The 27,894-nt window shown below is 45.8% G+C and overlaps 1 protein-coding gene across 3 annotated transcripts in view; it reads left to right on the top strand.

Annotated features, from left to right (window-relative positions):
* TNS3 (tensin 3) overlaps positions 1-27,894 on the top strand; it is a 348,472-nt gene that overhangs the window by 64,949 nt on the left and 255,629 nt on the right. For all 3 annotated transcript variants that reach the window (XM_075558135.1, XM_075558134.1, XM_075558133.1), the window contains exon 3: positions 27,381-27,418. Coding sequence is in view for 2 of the 3 variants with exons in the window: in XM_075558134.1 (XP_075414249.1) it covers positions 27,381-27,418 (38 nt within the window). In the remaining variant the exon portion in view is untranslated. The remainder of the gene's footprint in view (positions 1-27,380; positions 27,419-27,894) is intronic.

Genomic DNA, 27,894 nt, shown 5'->3' with positions numbered 1-27,894 from the left:
TACTAAGAAGTGCTAACTTCAAGCAATGTTTTAAAAATTAGCATGCATCACGAGAATAATGAAACTGTGTCAAGACCGGGGGTTCGCAAATCAAAAAGGGAGAGTATGCTCAGCGTATCTTAAACTGAAAGAATTCAAGAAGAAATTCAAGCCTTGAGTGGCAACATTACAAGAGTCTATGGACAAAATATTGAATGATGCAGGAAGCATCAATAGAAGATGGGAGGAATACACAGTTGATGTAAAAAGAACTAGTCGACAGTCCACCGTTTGAGCAAGAACCAATGGTGCTGAAGGAAGAAGCTCAAGCTGCACTGAAAGCATTGGCCAAAAACAAGACTCAATGACTTGATGGAGTACCAGTTAGCATTGGTTCGCAAGCCGATAAAGCATTAGAAGCACTTACTCGTTTATACCAGGGCATTTTGAACACAGCTACCTGGCCAACTGACTCGAAGGGCTCCATGTTTGTACCCATTCCAAAGAAAGATGCCCCAACAGAATGCTCAGATTATAGAACAGCATGATTAGTATCACATGCAAGTAAATTTTTGCTGCAGTGCATGCAACAACAGTTGCAGCAATGCATTGACTGAGAGCTACCAGAAGGCCCAGATGGATTCATAAATGGAGGTGGAACAAGGGATATCACTGCTGATGTCAGAAGGCTATTGGTTGGAAGCAGAAAGATGTTTACTTGAAGCATTTGAAGCTGAAGATCGAGAATTGTGACCTTCAGTGTGGCTTACAATTCAATGTGAACAAGAACAAAATTCTCACAACTGGACTAATAGGTAACATCATGATAAATGAAGAAAAGGTTGGTGTGGATTTTTCTTTCTTGGATCCACATTGACGCTCATGGAAGCAATCGTCAAGAGATTAAAAGATGCATCGCATTCTGTGGTACTTTCCGCTACCCCATATGCATGTGAAAGCTGTACACTGAAGACCGGAGAGAGCCAGTGCATGTGAACCGTGGTGCTAGAGAAGAACATTGACACTGCCATGGACTCTCGGTCTGTTCTGAAAGAAGTGTGGTCAGAGTGCCCTAAGAGGCAGGACGGTGAGATCTTTGGACATGTTTCAGGAGAGACCAATCTTTGGAGAAGGACATGGTGTTCCGTAGAGTGGAGGGGTGATGAAGGAGAGGAAGGCCCGCTAGGAGATGGATTGGCTCTGGCAGCAACCATGGGCTCAAGCACAAAAACAATTGTGGGGATGTTTTGTTCTGTTGTACATAGGTCGCTGTGAGTCAAAATTGACTCAAAGGCACCTAAAAATAACATGGAAACTTTCAAGCATACTCATAAATAGAGAGCCAAATACCACTGGGCCCATCATTTTGCATGAATGGGTGCCAGCCTTTGGCCATCTTGTCTTTGTTAGACTTTTAATTTGCCATAAAGAAGCGAGATCTTGGGTGTTTTCTCCCTCGGTGGTGTAATTGAGGCCTCCTTTGGCCTGGAGACCTGGGTGTGTGGTGTTTGCTCAACAAGGACATGTGATGACTAAGCGCAGGCTGTAGTTTTGCAGTGTAACATTTGTGTTGTGTGTGCTGAGCATTCAGCTCTTTTAAGGAACTGACTGTAGCCCTTTCTTCTCCCCCCGCCCAATGACACCAAACTCACTGCCAAAGAGTTCATTCTGATTCATCTCGATCCTAGAGAAAGGGTAGAACTGCCCCTGTAGGTTTCTGAGAGGAACTCTTTTTTGGGAAAAAAAAAAAAAAGGTTTTATTGGCATCTCATTCACATATGACACAGTTTAATAGTTCAATCATATTAAGCATTGCGTAGCCTTCATCACAGTCCATTTCAGAGCATTTCTTCTGTCTTGTTCGCATTATTAGCTCCCCTCCCCAACCTCTCCTGCAATATTTCCACGAAATCCCAGTTATTGTCTCTATAAATTAACCTATTTTGGATTTTTTTAAAGATCATTTTGTTGGGGGCTCTTACAGCTTTTATAACAATTATATCAAGCATATTTGTACCTATGTTGCCATCATTATTTTCGAAACATTTACTTTCTATTTGAACTCCTGGTGTCAGCTCCTCTTTTCTCCCTCCCTCTCCCCTACTCTTATAAAGAAAAGACACACAAAACACCAGGACACCAAACCAAAAACTAACAAAGGAAAAAAAGCAAAACAGAGAAAAACATCAATCCAAAAGAAAGTAGCAAATATTAAAAAGTAGAACACATCTTAAAAAGATCAAAAGGAGAAACACATAATAAAGTTTTAAATCTGAACCTACCGTAACTCCATCTGCAATAATCTACTTTCCAGTGTACTATGCATGATAGCTAGTTCTCACATCCCTGGTCAGTTGATGCTCAATATATGTCGTTACCCTGCAAATGGATCGTAGCTTCCACTGTCATCCACAGTGTTCTGCAAACCAGATGTTCACAATTTAACCTCTGATCCGTCCTTTCCTTTGGATTTGGATTATATTGTTTAGAATCCTTGAACCACACAGAGTGGTGTGATTCTTCCATCTGGACTTAGTTGATGCCTCACTTAGATGGCTGCTTGTTTGAAGACAACCCGGTAAGACCCCAGACAGGTGTTAGAACAAAAGTACAAAACCAGATGAAAGTAAAATAAAGCAACATTCAAACCGCCTTGTAGCTGGTGACCCCTGCTCTTTTGGTAATATCTTTGTGTGTGCATGTGGCTGCTGGGAGGAGGTAGGAGATGGGGACGGGGTTGGGAAGGGCACTGGAAATCAAAACAATAAAGCAGGAGTGTGGGGGAAAGCTGAAAAGTGAAGTTTGGGTACTGCTTCTACCTGCACCTACCTACCCAGCCAATCTACGCTTTACCACGGCCCCTAGGTGTCTGAGGTCAGAGGTTGGCATGCTGGGTTGCCTCAGGGCTTCAAAGAAGGGACTGTGCTGGGGAGGTGTGGCACTCCAGGGCGGCTTGTTCAGCTGGTCAGGGGTAAAGGGCAGTCGACCAACAGACTTTGCTACGATCCTAGTTTAAAAGCGTGCATTTCTTGCTGCATAGAAGTGCAAGACATCTTTCTCAGAAGTGCAGCCTCTATGAAGCTGCTGAGGAAACCGTCCCGTCCTTGTTACCTGGTGGTCTTCACTCCCTGGTGGAACTTCCTGACGTCTTTATCATTTTGCAGTAGAGAGCCATAGGAATCATCTCAATCCCATGCTGTGAATTGTATCTGTTGAGAGCATCATTCATTTAGTCAATGATAGAGAGTCTCAAAGTAGGAACCCTGGAGTGTCATGGTTGCACATTGGGCTGTGATCCACATGGTCAGCAGTTCGAGACCACCAGCAACTCTGAGGGTGAAAGACTGGGTTTTCTATTCCCATTAACAGTTAAGTGTTGGAAAGACACAGGGGGGTTGCTATAAATCAGTATTGACTCAATGGCAGCGAGTTTGGTTTTGGTTACAGAGTTTAAAACACTGTTCGAGAAAGGGAAATTATACACGTATAGGCTAGCTTTTCAGACCGAAATACATGAGTTATTATTCACTTGTACAGGTTGAAAATTTAAGCAACTGAATACTGTTTACATGAGGGTTGGGTATGGAGCAAAACTTTCAATAATACGCATTCACATAGACAGTACCATGCCTGCCTAACTAATACATGAGATTTTACCTTTTTAAAAATAAAAATAACCAGATCTTACCTCTTTATAGGAGTAGAAAGCCTTGTCTTTCTCCTTCAGAGCTCCTGGTGGTTTCAAACTGATGACCTTGTGGTTGGCTGCACAACATGTAACCACTACGCCACAAAGGCTCCTTTTCCCCCCAGGTTGAGAAAAATTCTAGGTTAATCTCGGTAGGTTGGCCGGTCAGATTCACCCAGATGCCTCGGACGATTTGCTTGGTCGTCTCCCAAGGGCAGCTGACACTGCCAGCGACAGCACTCTTTGAGTACAGCTTTTTTTTTTTTTTTTTTTTAGAAAACCATTTATTAACATGACAGTAGATGATTTTCACTTCTCTTTTTACAATCAGCTTCGTCTTTCTATTTCTCACTTCCCTCATCCCTACAGCTCATTGTCCCCAGCAGGAGGCTTTCTGGTTCCCAGCATTTGGGTCCTTGTGGATTGGGGGTTTACTCTGAGCCCCGAGCCAAGACTATGAGCTCAAGCACATGCTCTTCCTCTCTTGAAGGTTGGAACCCCAGCACATTAGCTCCCGAGAGACCAGCTGACTTTGGGGGAACATCGTTCTGGATCTGCTGGCGGTGTTCTAGGTACCTTGGCCATTTAGCTTTGCTGTCAGTTTTCTCAAACCTTGAATGGATCTCCTGACATGAGCTTGATGGAAGACAACCAAGGTCCATGAGCACGTAGTGGATCAACTTAGAAGAGTAGGGGAAGGCTCGGAACAGCGTTGACCCGAGGAGAGCTTTCTGGACAGTAGCAGCTCACTCACTTGCTGGGCCAGTACCTGTGTCTTAGCCTATTGACCCGAGCTCATTCACCAGGTGTTCTTTCAGTCCTGTGTTGGGAGGCTGGTGTGTGCATCATCCGTGAGCTTTCTTGGTGCCTGGGCTTCCTTGGTGGCACTTGCCTGTACATCCTCTGCACCTGACTGTGGTATCTGCTGGCTTTTCTCTGCCCACATTGCCTCATAAAAGCAGTGCCCCCCTGCTCCAGGCGCCCAGGCGAGTGGGCCCAGGGGGGACTCTCTCTGCAGGATGTTAGCTACTGGCCCCTTCCTAGCAGCTGCATGGGAGGAGGTGTTAGTGATAGCAGGTGTTTCCCCAATGCCTTGGTTGCCTTCTTTCTGGGACGGGCTACGTGCCAGGAACATTTCTGAGGAGTAATGCCTGGGACACACACAAGAAGGATGACACCTGTCCTGTAGAGGAAAGAATGTGGCCCACCGGGGGACCGTACACACACGGTGTCTGAGATGGGCTCATAAGGCCAGAGGTGGCGTCAGGGCAGGAGAGGCAGCAGTTGGGCCCCGCTCGCCTGCTTTCTGGCAAGAAGGGAGCTGTCTGTGCCTCTGCTTTCCAGGAGAGTCTTTTCATAGTGCTCCATTAGTCACGTGGGCCTCCTGTTCTGGACACTGGTAGCCTTCATCTGGATGGCAGATGTCTGTTTTTCTCATTGTGGTGTTTGAAATAGGCTGCGAGAATTCAAAACCGCGTGTCCTAGCTAGGCACATAACTATACTAATTAGTACACAGAAGCATTTTGAAGATAAAGTGTTTCATTTATTGTCTTTTATACATTATCTCTTTCCTCATCTCAAAAGTGATTTAAGTTGTTTTTATGCGAAGCATTAGGGAGAAGTTCAATGATGTCTGAGCCATCCTGTCCATCCATCTACGGGAACACAGGAAGTGCTGACACACTGGCTGGACTGGGCTAAAAGTACCGAGGTCACTGCGTTGGGATGGCTAGGAAATTTCCTGGAGGAAATGAAGCATGCCTGGGCCCTGGAAGTGTGTATGGAATAACTGTAGAAAGGGCTGATGGCAGGCTGAATGTGCGAAAACGGAGTCTAGCTATGCCAGACTTTGGGGGAGATTCACACTGCATCTTAGGCGAAAGTGTGCTTGCAGGTCAGCATGCGTGATCAGCAGCGTTGTTCTCAGCCCTCTGGTCAGATCTCCTCCGTCTGCTCTCTGTGGGCTGGCTTCTTTATTCCTTGCTTCTTTCGAGAGAGGCCTAAGGCGTTTTCAGCAATCAAGGACATCACAAGATGATGGTGTGGGATAGAAGCTGAACTGAGTGTCATGGATCTGAACTTTCACGGAGAGCAGCTGAAAGCACATATATGGAATCCATGCAGAGAAATCTGAAAATAACATTTGTAAGCAAAAGCAAAGAAAATGCTTCCCAAGCGTTTGTCTCTTGCTGCTTGTAATTTATCATGTTTGCTTTGAAAACAAAGTTGAGGTGTAGGGATATTCAGATCGCAAGTTTGTGGAGAGGGAGTGTGACCATTTTTGTTTGTTTGTTTCATGCTTTTTTATAATTGCTCATTTTATTGAGGGCACTTACAGATACTATAACAACCCATAAATCAATTATCTCAAGCAAACCTGTACAGATGCTGCCATTGATCATTTTCAAACAGTTTTTTTCTAAATGATCCCTTTGATATCAGTTCTTCTTTATTTCCTCCCTCCCCCAACCTATCACCCTTGTGAACCCTTAATCAAGTATCTATTATTATCATCATTCCATATCTTACACACCAGCCAGTGTAGCTCTTCACCCACAGTTCTGTTATTCATCCCCGTCGAGGGGGTTATGCATCCATCATTGCTATCAGTCTCCGCCCCCCTCCTCTCCCCTCCCCTCCATTCTCCACTTCCCTTCCCACACCCTTGTGGAATCGTTACTCCCATTACTGTTTCTGAGGGATTGATCTATTCTGGATTCCATGTGTCAAATGCTCTTTTCTGTACCTATGTACATATGCTGGTCTAGCAGGATGTATGGGCATGAACTGGGGCCATGATAGGGGGAGAGGAAGCAGGGGGAGAGGAAGCATTAAAGAACTAGAGGGATGTTGTGTGTTTCATTGGTGGTGTACTGCATCCTGGATGAGTCCTCCCTTGTATGAGGGAATGTCCAGTTATCAACTGATGGCCTTGGGTCTCCACTCTGACCCCTCTTCTAGATAACTATATGATTGTTTGTTTTTGATCTTCTGATACCTGATCCCATTGAAATGTCATGATCACACAGGCTGGCGTGCTTTTTCCTTGTGGGCTTTGTTGCTTCCTTGCTAGATGCCAGCTTGTTAAAGTTCAAGTCTTTAAGACCCCAGACACCATATCTTTTGATAGCCGGGCCATCAGCTTTCTTCACCACATTTGATTATGCACCCATTTTGTCTTCAGCAATCATATTGTAAAGATGAGTATCACACAGTGTCATGTTATTAGAACAAAATGTTCTTGTGTTGAGGGAAAACTTGAGGTCCAAAATCCATCTGCTACCTTAGTGCTTTACCATATAAATATGTATACATAAACCAGTACCCTTATCTTTATATATTAATAGATTTACATATAGAAATATCTATACTTATACCTCTATATATGGCTTTTACTTCCTAGTTCTTTTCTCTAGCTCCTTTACTTTCTTCCTGCCCCATGCTCTCAGTAATTTCTCTCAGCTACATTACAGTCCATCACTCTTAGGGACTCGGTAGCCTCCTTGCCATTGATTATCTGGACAGGCCATCCATAAAGTCAGCAACAGTATGCACCAGTTCACAGGCTCAAAAATCTCCATCTGGTCGGGTTCTGGTCAACTCAATGTGGGCTGCCTCACTCAGCCTCCGCAGGGTGCCTATTGGTCGTCTTGCCGCTAGACCACGAGATCTCACCAATACTCAACAAGCCTAGCCCCCTCATGCTAGGTCGTGAACTTTAGACCAGTCAACCCTCTCGTCTTCTCTTTTTCCTGTAAACCAAGTCCACAGGTGTCAGTGGCCAAACTCAACCCGTCTCTTTATTGCTGCATTTCTCCCACTTCCACTTAACAAGTGGATCCAGGTGGTCACCTATCAAGCTTCTCAGCCTGCTCTCAGGCTCCCTTTAACACTCAGTCCTAGAGGGGAGTTTTCTCCATAGTTCCAGATTTTTCCAGCTTCTGACAAAGACCACTGGTTCCTGAGTACTCCAGAGCACTGGGTGGGCATATCTTTTATCCAGTTTCTATACTGCCCACTTACAACAACCCAGTGCTCCATGGAGGCAATCATGTTTTCGACCTGAAGAATCTTCATTCCAATTAGAACCTTGTGAAGTCTGCATCCATAGGCAAAGTCAAATGCTCTAATTTTTTCAAAGTAAACGCTTCAGGCCCCGCGAGGCACTCAGCTAAGTATCATCAAGAGGCCGCTGAGAGACTTTCATTATTCCTAGCTGGGGTATCCAGGCGGTACAGGCCTGCTTTGAACACTCTGATTTTTCAAAGTAAACGCTTTGGGCCCCGCGGGGCACTCAACACGTAGATCCACATGCCCCCTTCATCTCACAAAACACACACAATGATGCCCACTGCAAGAGGAAAGCCGAGTCAGTGAGCATGTAAGCATCTCAGCCTGCTGTGTGTGTGTGTGTTGGGGGCGGGGGGGCTGGAAGGGGAGAGGAGGAGGTGGAGGTGGGAGGAAGGGAGCTGTGAGACAACAAACTCAGGGACAGGGGAATCTCAAGGGATCTAAACATCATCGGTCCTGTCAGCATTGTTTATCCTGCCCATCTTATATAGACAGACACGATTTTTTTTTTTAAGAGAGAGAAAAGCCTCTGCGGAGTTCCAGATCTACCTGCTGACCTTTGTGAATGTCTCCCAACTACTGAGGGTGGCCTTTTAAACAAAGATTCTAATACTGTGCCTGTTAAGTGCTGTGCACTCAGTTCTGACCCCCTAGCCACACTGCGCCAAACAAACGAACGCTGCCTGGTTGGTATCTGCACCATCCTCACAATGACTGTGTTTGCGTCCATTTTTGCACCGGCTGTGTCATATCCTCCCATCGGCTGTGTCTTATCTTCCCATCGACTGTGTCATTTCCTCCCATCAAGAGCCGACCCTCTACTACACTAAGCGTGATGCCCTTTTCCCGAGACTGCTTTCTCCTGGTCAAAAGCATCGGAGTCCAGGTTGTGCCTTCTGTGCTTTTGAGGGTCATTCTGTTTGTACTTCTTCTGAGGCAGCTTTGTCTGTTGTTCCGGCAGTCCACAGTACTTTCAGTATTTTTGGCCGACATTAGGATTCAAAAACCATTCTTCTGCAGTTGTCCTTATTCATTGTCTAACTTTCACAGGCATATGGGGTGTGTGCAAATGCCATGGCTTGGGCCAGGTGCACTTTGGTCCTCAAAGTGATGTCTTTGCTTCTTAACACTGTAAAGATCTGTTGATCTTTTGTAGCAGCAGGTTTGCCCAGGACAGTTTTAATTATTGGATTCTCACTCCCACCCTGCTGTTTCCGGGAGCGTTCATTGTGGATCCAAGTAAAATGAAGCCCTTGAAACTTTAATCTTGTCTTGTCTCTCCTGGCGTTGCCTGTGGTCTAGTTGAGAGGAGTTAGGTTTTCTTTACTCCGAGTTCCTGTCCATACTGATTCTCACCAGCACATGTTTCTAATCCTCCTTACTTGGAGCAAACCCAGTAGTGTTATTTGCATATTGCAGATTGCTACTAAGCTTTTCCCCAATCCCAAGGTTGTATTCTTCTTCATCAAGTCCAGCCCTCAGATTACTTGCTGAGCATGTAGATTGAGTAATATGGGGAAAGGCTACGTTGCTGACACAACTCTCCTGATTTTAAATCCTCCTTCTGTCCGAGGAGCACCGGGGAAATGGAGCCTGGCTGGTGCACTGGCATTGAGACGAGGCCTGGTGCCATGGAGAAGCGTGTGCTGGAGGTTACGAGTTAGGCTGTGATCCACAATTCAAGATTACCAGGCGCTCCGTGGGAGAAAGACTGCGCTGACACCTGTCAGTCAAAGTTCCGGCCTCAAACCCAGAGGGGCAGTTTTATCCTGACCTATAGGGTCACCGTGAGTCAGAATTGACTCAAAGGCAGTGATTGAGTTGTTCTATTTGAAAGACCCTCTCTTGTTTATGTATAAGATTGGTATGCATACAATGATGTGTTCTTTTCAGTGTTATCCAGTTTGTTGTGATTCATATAGTCAAGCGCATTTACAAAGTCAATGAAATACAAGTAAATACCTTTCTGGTATTCTCTGCTTTCAGCCGGGATCCACCTGACATTGGCAGTGATATCCCTCCTGCCACATCCTTCTATGAATCTGACTTGAACTTCTAGTGGCTCCATATTGATGTATTGCTATAATGTTTTAAAAATTATCTTCAACAAAATTTTACTTACGTGACATCAGTGATATTGCTCAGTCATTTTGCCTCCTATTTGTCATTATTTTTGGAGTGGACATAAATATGGTTCTCATCCAGTTGGTTGGCCAGGTAGCTGTTTCCCACATTTTTGGCAATAGAAAATTTAGTGCTTCTTGTGCTTTCTCAGCTTGTTGAATCACTTGAATTGGTATTCGGTCAACTCCTGTAGCCTTATTTTTTTGCTTATTTATTCAGCGTAGCTTGCAACTCTATGTTCAATACCATTGGTTCTTGATCATTTGCTACCTTTTCAAATAGTTGGACTTTAACCAAGTGTTTTTGATTCAGTGACTCTGCATTTCTTCCATCTTAAAAATTTTTTTCGGTGGGAGGAGGGTGCTTCATGTATCACCCAGTATTTTGCTTATAGATTAATTCAATATTATGTCAATTCAAGCCCTGAAGTTTTACGTTGGGTCTCTCCACCTGCAATGTGCCGCGTGTGTTCTTTCTTTTTGGCGAAGCCCATTGATGGTGTCGAGAACGCATTTGCAATGAAGAAACACTGTGTCCAATATGTAGCTAAATCTCACCAGATCAACTTGGCTACTGTTGAGTGCATTCTCACTCTCATCTGCCCCATGTACAAGCAGAATAGCACAATGCTCCATTGGGCTTCCCTGTTGTTATCCTCCTAGCAGCAGCTCCCAGGCCTGTCTCCCCCGGCACTGCTAGGCTAGTTTTAGATGCCAACCTTTATGCTGAATGTCAAGTGCAAGCCATCTGTGATACCCAGGGACCAGTACATAGAGTGTATACAGTGAAATTTAGCTATTACTCTTATCATTATTCTAAGAATTTCTCCTTGTATTGTAATGTCTTTGTTGTAGTGGTTAAAATTTTAGGGTCTCTATCTAGCCATTAGCCACTTGTAGCAACTGAGCCTTTGGCATGTGGCTGATTGAAATTGAGAAGCGTTGTAAGGGAAACAGTGGACTTTAGTATAATAAAAAGAATGTAAGTATATCATTACTACTTTTACAATAATAGTCACATGTCGAAATGATAGTACTTTAGATAATACCCAAGCCAGGCCCACTGTCATATTGAGTCAATTTTGACTCATATTTCAGATGTATGGGGGTAAGTGCAGTTGCTCATTAACCTTAGTATCATCTCTTTTACTTTTTAAAAGCATAGATACTAGAGAACTCCAAATACACTCATGACTGGCATTGTGCTTTTAGTTTGATGAGGCAGTCAAGAATCAATTTGACCTAGGTTTAAATGCTGCTTAAGCAAACCTGAGCCTTGGGGTCTCCCAGGGTGCTGGGACTCAAGGAGATGCCCTGGGTAAGGTAGCCTATACAATTCCGTCCAGCATGAATCCCAGCCCCTGGGAAGAATCTCAGCATTACTACTATCTCACAAAGAGGCAAGTGGCTCTGTCAGTTTCCCAGTGAGACGCTGGGAGCCCCTGCTCCCATTCCTCCCACGCAGGGTGAATGGGTGAGAGACTAGATCAGCGGTTCTCAACGTGTGGGTCATGGCCTCTTTGGGGGTCGAATGACCCTTTCACAGGGGTCGCCCGATTCATAACAGGAGCAAAATGACAGTGATGATGTAGCAACTGATATCATTTTATGGTTGGGGGGTCACCACACACGAGAAACTGTAGATGAAAGGGTGGCGGCAGTAGGCAGGTGGAGACCCGCTGCTTCAGATAAACGCATAGGCGCTTCAGTGGCAGCCCTGCCTCTGCTTCTGCAGCAACTGCCGGACGGTCCAGCACCTCTTCCTTTCTTTTCATGACTATACAGGCATGTCTTTAGGATGCTTTCTCCTGTTTTAAAGCACCCTTGTCACCATGGCTCGGGTGACACTGTAATTACCTAGCAGGAGGGATCTGTCCCGTGTGATTTCCCCGGTTCAGAGGCTTTGTTTCACTGACAGGGCTGCTGGCTTCCGAGCCCTTGGATGGCCTCACTGAACTTTTTATCGAGAACGTTTTCCCCATGGCTGCCCGCCTGCACGTTATGGGGTACAGCCCAGGCATAAATTCTGCAAATGCACCCTCCCCATAATTCCCCTTTTTGTTCTGTAACAGTGCTGATTGTGAAATGATTAGCTAGCTCTCCCTGTGTCTGTGGGCCAGCAGCGGTGTCTGCCATCGGAGTGGAAGCGCATGCGTGTCAGGGTGGGGTGTGGTGGTGGGGAGACTTGGCCCCCAACAGATGTGCCTGTCCTGTGCTGACTGTGTCCTCACCAGTCTTCCAGCATGTCTTTCTCAGTCCTCTGTTGAATAGCTGCTACAGCTCTGCTATGATGCTCTCAGTGAGCAGAGCCCCCCAAGAGTTCAAAATTTAGGGGCCAAGATACATTCGCCTACAGAACCACTGTCAGTGTGATGCGTGCTCCGTCCAGATGCTTGCAAGGGGACAGCAGGAAGGGACAGCTTTTGAGGCCAGGGCCTGGCGGGAGTAGCTCCCAATGTTAGACTGAGACTGAACCCATGCATTCAGCTTCTGCACTTACCTATCTGCTTCAGTGCACTTCCCAAACAAGCTTATATTTAAATAAGGCAAGTGACGTGGACACTTGTTGAACTTGGTGCCCGCAACTTGACCAAGCACTCAGGGAATGTGCAGTCAGTGTAAGTTGCCCGAAAACCTAAATGATTTTTCCTGTGCGGACAGATGTCTGGCTCATGATTATTCTTCTCTGGCAAATCCATGATAAATAGTTTAAAACACTATTTCAACTGCCGTTCCTTAGTCTTTCAAGCACAAAGAAAGGTAAACACATAAACACTGGGGTCTCGTCTAGAGCCGAACACAAAGTGAAGCTGGATTTGTGTGAATTGGAAAGTTATCGGTTGCTCTGTTGCCTCTCTGTCCCGTTGGGGCTTTGTAGTCTGAGACCACAGTTTTCTGAGTGCTCCATTCTCTTATCTTTTGTTTATTTTGAAAAATGGTAGTGAACATATATGTAAAAAAACGTGGCCTGTAAACAATCTTCACATATACAATTCACTGATATTAATTGCACTCATCATGTTATTTAAACATCACCTTTATTGTTCCCAAAGGATATTGTCACCTTAAGGGGAAGCTCTGTGTCTCCTAATTTTGCAGTCCTTCTCTTTGTAGGTTCTTTGCTGAACAGTTTGAGGTAATAAGTTTCCCACCCCAAAGGTCAGCCCCCACCCCCACCCCCAAGCCCAGCCAGCAGTAATTTGCTCTGTTCTCCCAGAAAAGGTTCTGACTCGTCCACGTTCTGGAGACACAGGCACTTACGGTGCTGCGGGGACTCACAGTTTTCCCAGAAACCCAAGAGGGAGAGGCAGACACATTCCCCGGGCCACATTTCTTCTCTCAGCCCTCAGTTGGAAAGTAGCCTGCCGTGCACGATGTTCTGCTTCTTCTCCGATAGTAGCGGCGCTCTTTGCAGTTGTCCACGGTCTTCAAGTCCATATGCCTCCCTTTGGGAAGGCCTCCCCTGACGTGCCGCACGCTGGCTCTCTCAGTCACCCTGCACGGACGCTTTAACCCGCTGGAGTGTGGAATGAGAGCCTTCCTATTTTCTGGGTCCACGATTGGAAGAAAGGCCTGGCTGCACATTTCCTGCACCCCCGCCCCCGTCCCCCCAGCTGTTTTGTAACAGCCTTTCCATTTTTGGTTTTCACATGGATCGTCTTCGTCCATTTGGCTGAAGGTGTTTGTTTTTGTTTTGTTTTCAATAACTTTTAAAGTAGTGGAGCCAAGGTGATAGATCCACATTTGGTGTTTTTTAATACCCATGATTTAGTGTGATTCTGTGATCATTGACTTTCACAATTTTATTCAGATAAATTGCATATGGTTTTTCAGGAGTCTTGTGTGACTGGCGACTAATGTGGAGAATCACAGAATTTCTCCCATAATTCACTGCCATCGAATAGATTTCATCTCTTGCAACCCACTAGGGCAGAGTAGAAATGGCCCTGTGGGTGTCTGAGGCTGTAACTCTTGATAAGAGTAAAGAGTCGCATGTTTAAGTACTCCGGTTCACCTGTTCTTACAATTATCATATTTTATGCAAATAGCTTTCAGATTTTTAATATATATATACTTGCCAACTATGCAAAAACTGTTATTTTTCTTAGGCACAATATATGTTATGTCTGTGGATGCCTTATTTGGAAGAAACAAACAGAAAACCCCATGTGATTTTGAGTCGCCTGAAGCACCACTAATAAATCCTGTGAGGACCCCTAATTCTAGAGGGTAGACTTCAAGACCAGACCCTCCCAGAGGCTCAGGAGATGTCTGCTTGGCTTTGTGTAGATAAATAGGTTCCTGAATACTTGCTTTGTCCCTGGGTAGCTCCTTGCTTCCAGATCAACTCTCTGTGACTGCGGTGTGCAGGGCACAGACACAGAAACAACTACCCCCCCCCCCCATTTCTGCTAGTCCTGTAGGGAGATTGAGAGGCTCTAGACGCTCCCAGCCACGAACACAAGGGTCCATTGAATGCCCACAGATGCCATGCCCTCCTGATATTCATGTGGTGATCAGTGGTACCCACAGCTGAGCAAAGTGGTACACATAGCCCAGCTCAGAGCTCCAGTGGGTCCTATTCTTGGGCAGGATGTGGTGTGGAACCAGCCCCCAGCCCTAGATGTACATCATGCGCTCATAGAGTTTCCTGAATAAGACCTTGGACTCCTTCAGGAAAGGTACCTCCAACTTCCTTAATTTTTTACTTTTTTAATATTCCATAGTCCCTACCTGGATGTGTTCTAAGTAGATACATAAATCGTCTCCTTTGAATTCTTAGCTGAGATGGGAAGTCTTTGGACAGTGAGCAGGCACATATAGGACTCTCCAAGAAGGAGATTCCAGGTGGTGGCCCAGAATATCTTGGCATCCCTGGGGTTTCCTGTTCAAATTTTTTGTTCATGCTGTTAAGCTGTGGAGGGCTAGCTAAAGAGCCCGTGAGCAGCCTGCGCTGGAGGAAGCGCTGGGCCAGGGTGGCAGATACAGTGGGAATAGGCGGAAAGGGACTCTGCAGGAAGCCAAGCCTCACTGCCGGCCCTGCCCTACCGTATGAAAGGCGGATTTGGTGTCCTGACTCTCATTTATGGACCTTATCTGTGGGGATTTTAGCTTCCAAACAGGATGCTCTACACGGAGCCAGTTGAAGAGATGGTGCAAGAGACACTTTATCCACTCAGCAAGTCTTGGGCTTGCCCTGATCCAGAAGCGACCTCTGCCAAGGGCATACAGAATCGTGACCTCATGGATGGACTGATTGGCCGAGTGATTGATTGTGGTGAATTCCCCAATAGTTTATCCATCGTAGTTGCAAATGTTGACTGGCCTGACTTTCCACCATCTCCTCACGCAATGGTTGCTCCTCTTCTTGCCCTTCAAGCCTTTCCTGACTCCACATGTAAAGTGTCGGCCAATTATCCTCCACCTGCAGCTTTTTTTTTCCATCTACCCTGCTTCATTTCTTTTTTTTTTTTTTTTTTTGCCACTCTCCGTCTGGTTACTTGTTTTCTTGGTCTTTTGCACTGGAATGCACAATTCATGAGGACATTTCCATTGTTCCCAGCTGTTTCCCAGAGTCTAGCCCCCTGCCTCCTACAGCGGAGTTGTGCAGTACATATTTATGCAGTTCAGGACGGTGTCCTTCATGAATACCTCCGAATCAATGACTGAGTCAAAGGGAAAAAATATTTAGTGCGTTCAAACTGTTGGTTAGCTTCCTCCACAAAATCTAATGGGTTCAAGATGAGTGAAAAACCCTCTCAGGTTTCTGAGGCACATGTTCCTTGCCCCAATGGAGACTGATCTGAAAGAGAAAATTCTAGTCAGTGGACAAGTTTTCCCTGAAGATTTGTAATTACATCTTACTTCTCAGCTTTCTTTTGTTGCTGGGGGATTGCAGTACATTTCTGGCCTGCGTCCCTTGTACGATGAGTATAGCGATGGAAATGGGGCTCACAGGCGATTGTAGAAGGGCCTTGTATTACATGATAAGGGCCCCTTGTCTTCTAGGAAGGAGTCCTGGTGAAACAGTGATTGGAACGCTCCGCTGCTCGCCAAAAGGTCCTGCATTCTGCACCCGAACCACACCAAACTCACTGCCATAGCATGCCACTTGCTCGGAGTAGAAAACCTCATGTTTCGCCTGCGGAGTGCCCGGTGGTTGCCAACTGCTGGCCAGCACAGAGCCACGATGCCGCCAGGGGGTCATCTGCTTCCTTAAAGAAGCCCCGGGGGCAGGTCTCTGTCCTACAGGATCGCTGTGACTTTAAGGGAACGTGACCGCGGTCGTTCGGTTTGGTTTTGTCTTTAAAAGGCATTTGTCAGATGCTGTCATGATTAAGGAAAAGAAGTTGTACGTAGTTGATCAGTTTAAATTTGGATAAAAGCATTTTGAGCCAATTTTTATACATATATGTGTATATACTATATACGTATATGCGCATGTGCACATAAAATGACTTTGGTAGTTGTTTTTGGTAGCATTCTGAAAAGTGGGACTAGAAGCTGGCTTGCTGCTCTTTATGTAGACATGTGGACACAGGAGTAGCGGTGGGAGGGGGGGAACAGGCCAACTGAAATGGAAGCAAGAGGCCTGGCAGGATCAGTGTCCGGTTCTTCTGCCACGTGCAAGCCTTTTATGGCCCTCAGTCTTGTGGTCTTACAATGTACTCATTTAGTCCGTAACCTCTAGGAGGACCTCCCTTTCGTAATACGTTACATTCAAACCCAAATTGCATTAAACCAAATCAAAACCCCTCACCCGCCGCTATGGAGTCGACGCTCCCTCATGACCACCGCCTACACAGTGCCCCACCCGGGTTACAGTGACTGATGGTTTTCGAAGTTGATTGCTGAGCCTTTCTTCTGAGATGCCTCTTCATGGACTTGAACCTATAAACTTTCAAATAGTTACCAGCCTTTATCCCAACCTTGAGGAACCTAGTCTACAAGGGGACTCGGCCCTGGAGGAGCTCTGAGTTTGGGGGCTTGGTGGTGGGGAGTATGAGTTGGGAGGTGCCAGCCCACCCCCCCACCCCCTACTAATCACAGGTTCAGTAAGCACAATTGCACGGTTGAGATATATAAATATTAAAATCATCTAGAGCATGAGAGATAGAAGAGAAAGTCAAATAATGGATTCAGACACAATTCATGGTAGCATGCTCATCTCTTGGGTGGCTATGATCTTACCAGCCAGGTCCGCGTACAGCATGGACTGAGAGGAGGTGGGGTGGAGACCCGGCAGGAGGCTCGAGGACCGGGCAGGAAGCTGGAGGACCCCGCTTATTGTTAATCAAGCATTTTTTTCTCTTAGGGGGGCATAATTGCAGGCCAACACATGTCCCAGGAAGGGGCAGGAAATAGGCATACACATCATAGGAAGTGGATGTATGATAGGCATAAGCGTGACAGGAAGGGGGTGAGCTGGGGATGTGCCCACAGCAATGGGAAGGTCTAGGGGTATACATGTGACAAGATGGACGGACCTTAGATTCATCATGGCAGCCTGGTCTTAGTCATCCTTGGGCGGGTTTGACCTCTCTGTGGTCTCCTACAAGGAAACAGACAACTACTATCCTTAACAGAAGGGAGTGAGTCCTATTTGTTGTGGGATAAACAGTGGTGTCTGCTTGGTTTAGATGGCTGATAACCCCTAGGGAGAATAATTCTAACCTACTTCTGATGGCCTCAAAGTGTATAGTCATTCGCAAGCAGCTAAGTTTGGCATATATTTGGGGGAGACAACTTGGGAGAAATCATTCTGTTTCCACAGTGGGGGTCCTGCCTTCAAGAAGTTTCCATTTGGGATGCGGTCCTGATGTCCGAGCTCTGAGTCTGTGGAGGATTCAGCCATCAAAAATGTCACAGTTTATGTGAAGCATCTTGCCTTTAGGGATGTCGCAGTCCCTGTGTCCTGTCCATCAATGATTCTGGATAGAGGCTTGAAGATAGCTGGGCAGACTGGCTCTATTATTTGTGCTTCTTAGTACTTGCACTGTTAGAAACTGAGACCGCGGTGATGGTTACGACCAGGGGGCCAGTTCATTGTCCTTGAGACTGTGGAAGGGCCGGACTGTAGTTTAAAAAAAACCCCATGAACAAATTCCTATGCACAATGGATGAGTTGGCTGCTAAGCAGGACAGGCAGCGGTGGCAAAAACACCCAGCCGCATGTGGCCGGTGGGCCACAGTTTGAGGAGCCCTGGTTAAGACCAACAGCATATTGACAAGCGACTTGGCAAAGCTGTGAAGACGTGTGTTGGGAGGCTCCGCTGCTGTGGAAGTCCTGTCCACTTGGCTTTAGAGGCCAGTACTCAGCAATCACAGAGCCTTTGGAGAGGCTGGTGAGCTTGAAGGTCGATCCTGGGAGAAGCAGAGGGTAACAACTAGAGATCATGTATGATATGGCACATACATAGAGCGTGTTTCATAAAAATTCGGACACTTCTGTATAGCAGTGACCCGGTTCCCGAGGCCTTTTGAGGAATAGCATTTCCAGCAAATATGCAAAACTGTAGAGTGTTTCAAAGTCAGAGAATGCTGACATATTTTTCGGAGTGGGAGGCAGAGTCCTTTAATCGGACTTTGGAAACCCCCATTTGATAAGGGACCTGGTGAGTGCTTTGCAGACCCGTTGTTGAGACAAAGCATTTGGACCGACTGGAGCTGCGTGCCGTTGATTCCAGGAAAACTCACCAGAAATGTCCTGGCCATGGTCCCATGTAAGACCTGGCTGTTTAAGCTGTGGGTGAAAGGAGAGCTGGGCTTCTAACCGGAAAATGCTTTCAGTTAAGAATGTTGAGAACTCTTGCCTGATAATTCTCAACTTGTAATTTTTGCCAATTGATGGATGAAAAGCCGCATTTCATTTTTATAAAAAATGTTGTTATTTATGCATGTGAACACTTAAAAGAGGAATGTCTCTAACATTTCTGTTTATTATTTAGTACGCTGGTTGTTCAGCAACTTTGCTGATTCAAAAATAGGTTATTTTTCTTCTTGATTTGAAAGAACTCATTGTGCTATGAACATTAATCTCTCTATGAGTTAGATTAGGCCGAAGCTCTGTCACTGTGTTCTGGTGTTTGACGTACACAAACATGTATTGTGCCACATAATACATATATTCCACACACATGAGGAGGCTTCAAAAAGTTTGTGGAAAAACATGGTTTTGTTTAATTTCATTAATATATGCAAGGGAACTTCAAGACATTTGTGGAATAACTCCATTATTTTTAAAAAGTAATTTTTAAGAACTGGGAACTAAATGCGGAGGATTCCGTTTCTGACCATCGGTTTTGTGTTGAACAGTTTAAGTTACTGTCAGCCCCTCGAAGTTAGCCCTCCTCCCTCCTTTGATTTCTCTCTCGCTTCATGTGGATGATGAAAGCCCTCACCCATGTTAACAGCTGTCCATCCCTAGTCGAATGCTCATTCCCTCCCCTTAGCCTCTCTTGTTCGGGAAGCAGAAAGGAAAAGAGTTCGCAATGGGACTGGGTGGGAGGTGAGAGTGGAGGGAACAGTAAAGAAAGCAGCGAGTGGCTCATTCATTCGTAAAGGGGCTGGCCCATCTCTGGGTGGGCGGTGGGCAAGCCTCTGGACCAGGAATGCCTTCCTGGGAAGAGGGAAGTTACACCTCACCGGGAGCCTATCACTGATGGGCGTTTTGGTACACTTCTGGGAAAGCAGAGCTAGCGGTTTGATTCCTGCTCCAATTGCAGTGCTTTTTGAAAGAATCCAAAATGGCCATGCTATGCCACTTGGCAGTTTGCCCTCCTTGTTCCCTCTGATCATCCTGTTTCTTCCTCACATCTGTATTTGATCTACTTCTTTTCCCTTTTCCTGTCGGCTCTGTAGTCCACAGTTGTCATCCTCAGCCACTTGATTTAGCTTCTTGGGTCTTTCCTGTAGGGGTCTGGGTAATGTATCTATCTGCTCTATTTACCACTTTGGATCCTCTTCAACTTAATATGTTGCAAATGTTGTCTGTGGTCTTTTGATCTTAGATACTTCAAAGTTTGGTTCTACTGATCTACCTGTTCATTTCTGTCACTTGTCATTTAAGATTTTGTTCCTACTTTGATAATAGCTTTCCTACTCAACGTCACAAACACACCACCCTATATTGTATTCTAATACTGATAGAGATATTCTTTCCTTTTGATCCAGTTCGATGTTTGATTCATTACAGATTATGTCATTGGCTTTCCCGCGGAGTAAACCAGTTTTCCCTTGAAGGATTGATCTTCTTCCCTTTGAGTTGTGATGACCCCTTTGTCCTGTGCCAAGTTCTAATTATAATGGTCCCACTGGGAGGTTTTATATTTTATGAACTATGTTTTATACGCTCCATAGAGCTTTAGAACTTTTGACTTTGCATATTATAATTTTAACATTAAAATTTCAGAAACTTTGATTTTTAGTAGCGACCTTGTATTTAATTTTTTCATGTGTATACATATGTGTAAAGTTATATATAATTTATCATTTAGGCAACTTGGCAGGGATTTATCTTTGATATTGTGTGTACCAATGATAGCTGGAGGGGCTAAGAGGGGACATTACCTGTCTGGGACAGGAGACACTCTTGAGGAAATAAGGGGCCGACCGTGATACTTTAGTGCCTCAGATTCCCTACTTTTCCTTTATATGCATTTCTTCTATATTCGCTATATGGGGTCAAGACTTACGTGAGCTTCATTGTTGTATCATATTTGGAAGGCTGGTATTATAACAAGAATAGTAAACACCTTTGCATCTAGTGTATCAACTTTTCCAATTGTGGTCACATGTATGTACCTAAATATTTTCCATTTTAACATTCTTCACATTAATCATGTTTATTGCATTGTTATAGCGATTTCAGGACTTCCTTTCTCTTCGTGGATGAATAATATTCTATTTTATGTGTGTAACACATTTTATTTACCTATTAGTCAGTTTATAATTTATAATCTTAATTTTTTAGGTTCTTTTTTTAACAATTGTTTTATTAGGGGCTCATACAACTCTTATCACCATACATACATCAATTTTGTAAAGCACATTTATACACTCATTGATCTTATTCTCAAAACATTTGCTCTCCACTTAAACCCCTGGCATCAGCTCCTCATTTCCCCCTCCCTCCCCCACCCCCTTCCCTCATAAACCCTTGGTAATTATTATTTTGTCATATCTTGACCTATCTGACATCTCCCTTCACTCACTTTTCTGTTGTCTGACCCCCAGGGAGGAGGTCACATGTAATCCTTGTAATCAGTTCCCCCTTTTGAACCCACCCTCCCTCTACCTTCCCAGTGTCGCCACTCACACCACTGGTCCTGAAGGGATCTTCCACCCTGGATTCCCTGTGTTTCCAGTTCCTATCTGCACTAGTGTACATCCTCTGCTCTAGCTAGATTTGTAAGGTAGAATTGGGATCATGATATTGGGAGGGGAGGGCAGCATTTAGGGAATAGAGAAAAGTTGTATTTTTCATCATTGCTACCGTGCACCCTGACTGACTCATCTCCCTGAGACCTTCTGTAAGGGGATGTTCAGTGGCCTACAGATAGGCTTTGGGTCTCCACTCTGCTCTCCCCGCCTCATTCACTATGATAAGTTTTTTTGTTCTGATGATGCCTGATACCTGATCCCTGTGACACCTCGTGATCTCACAGGCTAGTGTGCTACTTCCATGTGGGCTTTGTTGCTTCTGAACTATATGACTGCTTGTTTACCTTCAAGCCTTTAAGACCCCAGACGCTATATCTTTTGATAGCCGGGAACCATCAGCCTTCTTCACCACATTTACTTATTCACTCTCTTTGTCTTCAGTGGTTATGTCAGGAAGGTGAGCAAGTATCTCCCAAGGAAAGCACTGAGTCCCACTTTCCCCTTCCTCCTCACTCCTATCAAAGCCAAGCTCACTGCCACTGAGTTGATAACAACCTTGTGTACAGCAGGGTAGAACAACTCCTGTGGGTTTCAAGCCTGTAACTCTTTACAGGAGTAGAAAACCTCGTCTTTCTTTCACTTCGCTCCTAGTGCGCACTAACAAACTTGGATCTGTACATCCTTCCCTGTTCTGGACAGTTCATATATATAAGTAAGATCATACAATATTTGTCCTGGTGGGACTGACTGGTTTTACTCAACATGACATTTTAAAGATCTGCCTGTGTTATAGCTATATCAGGACTTCATTTCTCTTCGTGGATGAATAATATTCTATTTTATGTGTGTAACACATTTTTATTTACCTATTAGTCAATTTTGATACACTCCATAAGGTTTTCAGGGACTAATATCTCTGAAGTCTATAGCCAGCTCCTTCTTCCGCAGTCTGTTCTTACTTTGGAAGCTCTGCTGAATCCTGTTTATTTTGGGTGACCCTCCTGATATTTGAAATGGCAGTGACATCACTTACAGCATCACAGCAACACACACGCCACCACAGTACAACCAACCTGACAGACACTGCATGGATGTTTAGGCTGCTGCATCAGCTTTTGAAATCAAACCCCGTGGGTGTGCTCCCCATTCCACTGAAAGCCAGGTAGTACTTGCAGGCTCTGTGTGTTTGAAGCTCGCTCCCGCGCTTATTTGCTCTGTCACCTGGGTACATTACCTCACCTCTGGACTTCGGTTTTCTATCTGTAAATGGTAGTCTTAAAATGTGGCTTTCTTCTCGACTAGCGTGGGTATGTATAAAGCAGTTGGGGCAGCATCAACGGCTCTGGGGCAGCTGGAGCGCCTTTGTCTGCCTGTCATAGAGTCCGTGTTCTGAGGCGGGACACTTCTGTTATTGTTGATTGTGAGATGCCACTGAGTCAGTTATGCCCCATAGTGAGCTGATGTCGAACAGAATGCAGCACTGCCCAGTCCCTGGGCCATCCTCACGGTTGTCCCTATGCCTGAGCCCGTGGTAGCAGCCACCGTGTTCGTCTGCCTCTCTGAGGGCCTTCCTCTCCTTTGCTGCCTCTCCAGTTTGCCAAGCATGATGCCCCTCTCTCAGGACTGGTTTCTCCTAACACCATGTCAGATGTCTGGAAGACGAAGTCAAGCCATCTTTGCCTGTAAGAAGCACTCTGGACATACGTTTTCTGAGACAGATTTGTTTGTCCTATTAACTGTGCTTCAATACCACAATTCTAAAGCACGGATTCTTCTTGGAAGTCTTCCTTATTCAGTGTGTAACTTTCGCATGCATATGAGGCAATGGCTTTGGTCGGTGCACCTGAGTCCTCAAAGTAACATCCCTTGCTTTGCAGTACTTCTAAAGAGGTCTCGTACAGCAGACCTATCAGGTTCAATGCATCTTTTGATCTCTTGACATCAGCTTCTATGAGCTCTGACGGTGGATTCATGCAAGACAAAATCCTTGACATCTTCAGCAGCTTTTTTCTGCTTCTATCATAGTGTTACCTCTTGGTCCAGTTGTGAGACTTTTAGTCTGTTTTATATTGTGTTGTAACCCATGCCGAAGGCTGCAATCATGATCTTCATCAGCAATTGCTTCAAGTTCTGCGCACTTTCAGCAAGCGAGGCTGTGCCATCTGCATATTGAGGTTGTTAATGAGCCTTTCTCCAGTCCTGATGCCACCGTCTTCTTCATATAATCCAGTTTCTCTGATGATGTCACTCTGCATAAAGTTTCACATGAGCACAACGAAGTGTCGTGGATGAATGGAATTCACATAGTTAGTTTTTCCTTCGTAAGAAAGGCCCAGATGGGTAGGCTTCTACACTTGTCATGTGATCCCAGCTCTCATCTCCATTTCTTCCATTAAAATGGCAAATATCAGGGGCCAACAGTCTGTAATGTTATGTGAAAGGACTCTTAACAGCCAACTTATAAATGGCCAATTTATTTAAGGATGAATTACGGCCACTGTCTTCAGAACAGCAACCAGCAAGTATTTTATTTTTTTCAATGGCGACACTCAGTGCTAGGAAGAGCTCAGTGCAATGACACTCTAGTGTATTGTTGGCTAGAGTCTTAATGGGATTAATCTACCTTACCTGTGATTTGGCAATAGATGTTGAAAAGCATACAAATGATACCACTACTTGGCATAGGTATTCCTCACCTTTTCTTGATTCTTAAAAAAAATAATGCATGCCTACTTATTGACGTATTCACAAAAGTATGGCCAGCGTGCCTCTTCGAGGCATGGATGGTTGTCTCACCTACTTTGGACATATTGTCAGTAGAGATCAATCCCTGGAGAAGGATTTTGTGTTAGCCAGGTGGACTAGAGAAACAAATTCATGGACACTCACTCATGTATGTATAGGAAAGAGCTTTATATACAAGAGCAGTTGAATATTGAGAAAACATCCCAGCCCAGGCCAGATCAAGTCCGTGAGTCCAATATTTAGCCCATATGTCCAATACCAATCTATAAAGTCCTCTTCAGTCTCACAAAACACATGCAATGATGCCAAATGCAGGATGGTCACAGCCTGTGGGTGCAAATCTTATGGATCCAATAATGGTAGAAGCAGCTTATCGCTGGCAGGGGTCTCCACGTGGCTCCTCTAGTTCCCAGGGCATGGGGTCTATCAGCATAGTGCCATGTGTCTTGTCAGTAGAATGTTTCTCGTGGAGTGAGCAGAGAGAGTCTCTCCAGCTTCCAAGGAGGAGATCCAAGATTTCCCAGAACCCTTAGTGGAAGGCCAAGCCCACACAGAGGCCTCATTGGCTATCACCTGATTGACAGGCTAGACTCCACCCCTTCACTCTTAATCCTCACAAGTCCTAAATTGACACCAGATGATGTAACTACCACAGATGTCATGCTTGGTACAGTAGAGGGGCAGAGAACTAGAGGAGGGCCCTCGGTGAGATGGACTGGTACCGTGGTTGCAAGCACAGGCACCGTTGTGAAGTTGGCACGGCACAGGTGTGGGCAGTGCATCCTTCTGATGTGCATAGGGTTTGGGACTGACTCAACGACACCTACCAAAAAGAAGACAAAAGCTAATTTAACTGGTTTGTTAATATGCTATGCAAGAAGATAGCTTAGAGGTGCTTTGAAACACCAGATTATTTTATGATTTTCCCCCCTTTAATGGCCCCTGACTCTCTGTGGCAGAGTGCGCTGTCCACCATGAGGGTGCTGCACCAGGGTGTGCTTGCTCTGACCATTACAATGACTGTGCACCGCAGCATAGCAAACCCCTCTGGAACTTGTTGCCTTGAAACAATGGACACCCTGCCATTGCTTATCGTTTCGTTGGCCCAGAATTTGAATTTAGCTTGCCTGGGCATTCTGGCTTAGGGTATCTCTTGAGACTGGTCCTCCACAGGCCAGATGGAGACTGAAGAATCTTCTCCCAACGTGGCTTACTTGCCCTGCAATGTTGGTTCTGCTTGTTGAGGGGAGGCTATGTTGTCTTTCCATATGGACCTTTGTACAGAGCTGCTTTGGTATCCTCATGATATGGTAGTTGGCTTCTCTCAAAGGGAGTGGTCCAAGAGACCATGGCAGGGGTATTTTTATGAGATCACTCACCATCCCTTCTGTTATACTGCATCGTCACTCAGACCAGCTCTGATTCTGTGTGGAAGAGACTACAAAGGTATGCATGCCTGGAGGTGAGGCTCAGTGGAGGCCATCTTCCAGGCTGATGACCACCTAGATAAATGGTGACCCAGCCTACCGTCGCTGGAGCTGTCTAGCTCCTAGGATTCCGTGTGTGTGGAGAGAACACCAGTTGTGCCCGGAGCAGGTTTCACTGGTTCGCCTGCTGGTTATTTTTAACTGTCTGTCTCTTCAGCTCACTTCTTTCTTCTGGCCTCTGGCCGTTCTTCTGTCCGGGTTTGAAGCTCCTTCCACCAGTGCAAACACTCCTGATTTGAAACTCATTCTCAACCGTGGCGCCGTGTGCTAAGGGGATGATGTAGGGTAACTGTTCATCTTCATGAACAGCCTCAGTACTTCAGAGGAATAGGGAGATGGTTTACAAAATAGATCTTGCCAAGAAAATAGTTCTCACACATCTATAAGGGAAGGTTAAAAAACACTGCTGGGCTCTCGCCAAGTTTCTGTATATATTTCGTCTTTATTTATTGTGTGTATTTTATTCTCATCCTCTTCTCCACAAACCCTTGAGATCTCAGGATCCCCGCCCCTACTTCACAGAAAGCAAAGTCTAAGTAGGTAGCGAGTAAGGGTTTCTGAGGCTCAGGGAGCTTCAAAGAATGGAGCCAAGATTTGAGGCCTGTGTGCTTGACCTGCGGAGCCTTGTCCTTCCAGGATGCACACCTTGAATGCACATTTATATGTACTTGATAGCATCCAAGCAGTTTCTTCTATTGAGTTCACTGTGACCCTGTGAGAGGAAACAGAGTCAGCACGGCTCCCCAGCCTGCCCAGGGGCTAGAGCTAGAGCGTGGCAGAGCCCAGGTAGGACAAGAACATGGATTCCCAAGATCATGTCCTTTTGCTGATCTCACAGCTGCCTCCTTGGGTTAGAAGTTCAGCTGGGGGGAAAGGAGGGAATTTCGAGACTCGCACTTGGAGCTTGCCCTCCAAGTGCAGCTCAAGGAGCTCATGGTGGGATACTGTGTTGTCATTCTTCCTGTCAATTGTTTCTTAGCGCTGTGTCTCTGCCTGAACATGCCAGGGCAGGGACAGGGCCTGCATGCCACACTGCCAGGTCGAAGGGCAGGAGAGGGAAAGCACACTGTGTCACTGGAATTGGGGACAGGGACAGACAGGGCCTGTAAGGTCCCCACAAAGCTGGAGACAGTCACAGGTCCTGTGAGCTGCTGCCAGGACTGGGGACAAGGCCCAGGCCTGTGACCCATCACCAGGCCCGGGGGTGGAAGCCTTCTTGCCTTGGCACAGCTGCAGGTCGGGGTGGAAGAAGGCCCATGAAATCTCCATCCGTTCCAGCTCAAGGTCTGCATTGGGAACACATCCAGGCAGACCCACGATGTGATTGCCCACACAGCCGCCCTCTGCAGGTTCTCCCTGCGGGAGTTTAGGCATGGTTTTATTTTGACAGTCAGATCCTGGGTTCTCCAGAGGCAGAAGGGGTGCAGACATCCCGCGCATGATTTTCTCACGAACTTACAGGCTCCTGCCTCAATTCTTATGGGACATTGACAGGTCTCTATCTTTTCTCAGCGATAAGCTATACTTTCTGGGCCCCTGCAAATGTCTTTCACTGCCCAGCTCCATTGCCTGCCTACTGTGGGGTCACATTCGGCAGCACACACCCCTTCAGAAATGACTGCTGTCAACCCCCCTACCAACCCGGAATGCCCCCAATCTCACCCAAACCACCCTGTTTGCAGCTTGGTTCTCAGGAAACGCCCACGGGAGCCTCCCGTGTAAGTGGTTTCTACTGGAACGACTGCAAGTTGGTTCTCGGACACGACGCTTGCGTCACACTTTGCTGACGCTCTGGTGTTCTGGCTCTGCAAGAGGACCTTCTGCGGGGCTGGGGGGTTCTGGAGATGTACTAAGTCCGGTGCCCGAACTGCTTAACACACACATTCTCTCTCTCTCGTTTCTAGTCTGCAAGTATTCCTGCCACAGGAAATGTGAAGCCAAGGTAAGCATGGCCCCTCTTTTCCCACGGGGCTTTTCAAAGCCTAATTGGCCTTTGCGGAATGACATAGAGAAGGGGTCTGGCGCCTGTTTGGAACATGGCCACTGAAACGAAACTCTGAAGGGGAAAAAGAGAGCTAGCAGATACATTGTGATGGGTTGTATACATTTTTGTCTCAAGTATGAGCCGGGAGGCTAGGAAACCCATGCTTCGAAGTATACAAAGTAATCCTCAGGAATCTGATTTCAGATAAGACTGGAATAATTTTCCATTGGCCTCGTCACCAGCATGTTCTCCGCGACCACATTATGCCCTTTTGTTTTTGTTTCACCAGTTTCCATCGGCCTGCTTTTTAGAGGCAGGAGGGAGGTTGGGAACGGAGGTCTAGGATGCCAGGCTGGCTATATGGATCTTTGGGAAAATGGCAGGGAGGCTACATCTGACCTCCTCTCCCTACTGAAGGGAGCAGGAGAGTCCAA

This window comes from Tenrec ecaudatus, chromosome 9, assembly GCF_050624435.1.
Source record: "Tenrec ecaudatus isolate mTenEca1 chromosome 9, mTenEca1.hap1, whole genome shotgun sequence".
Taxonomy (NCBI): Eukaryota; Metazoa; Chordata; class Mammalia; order Afrosoricida; family Tenrecidae; genus Tenrec; species Tenrec ecaudatus.
This window is presented reverse-complemented; position numbering and strand designations above follow the sequence as displayed.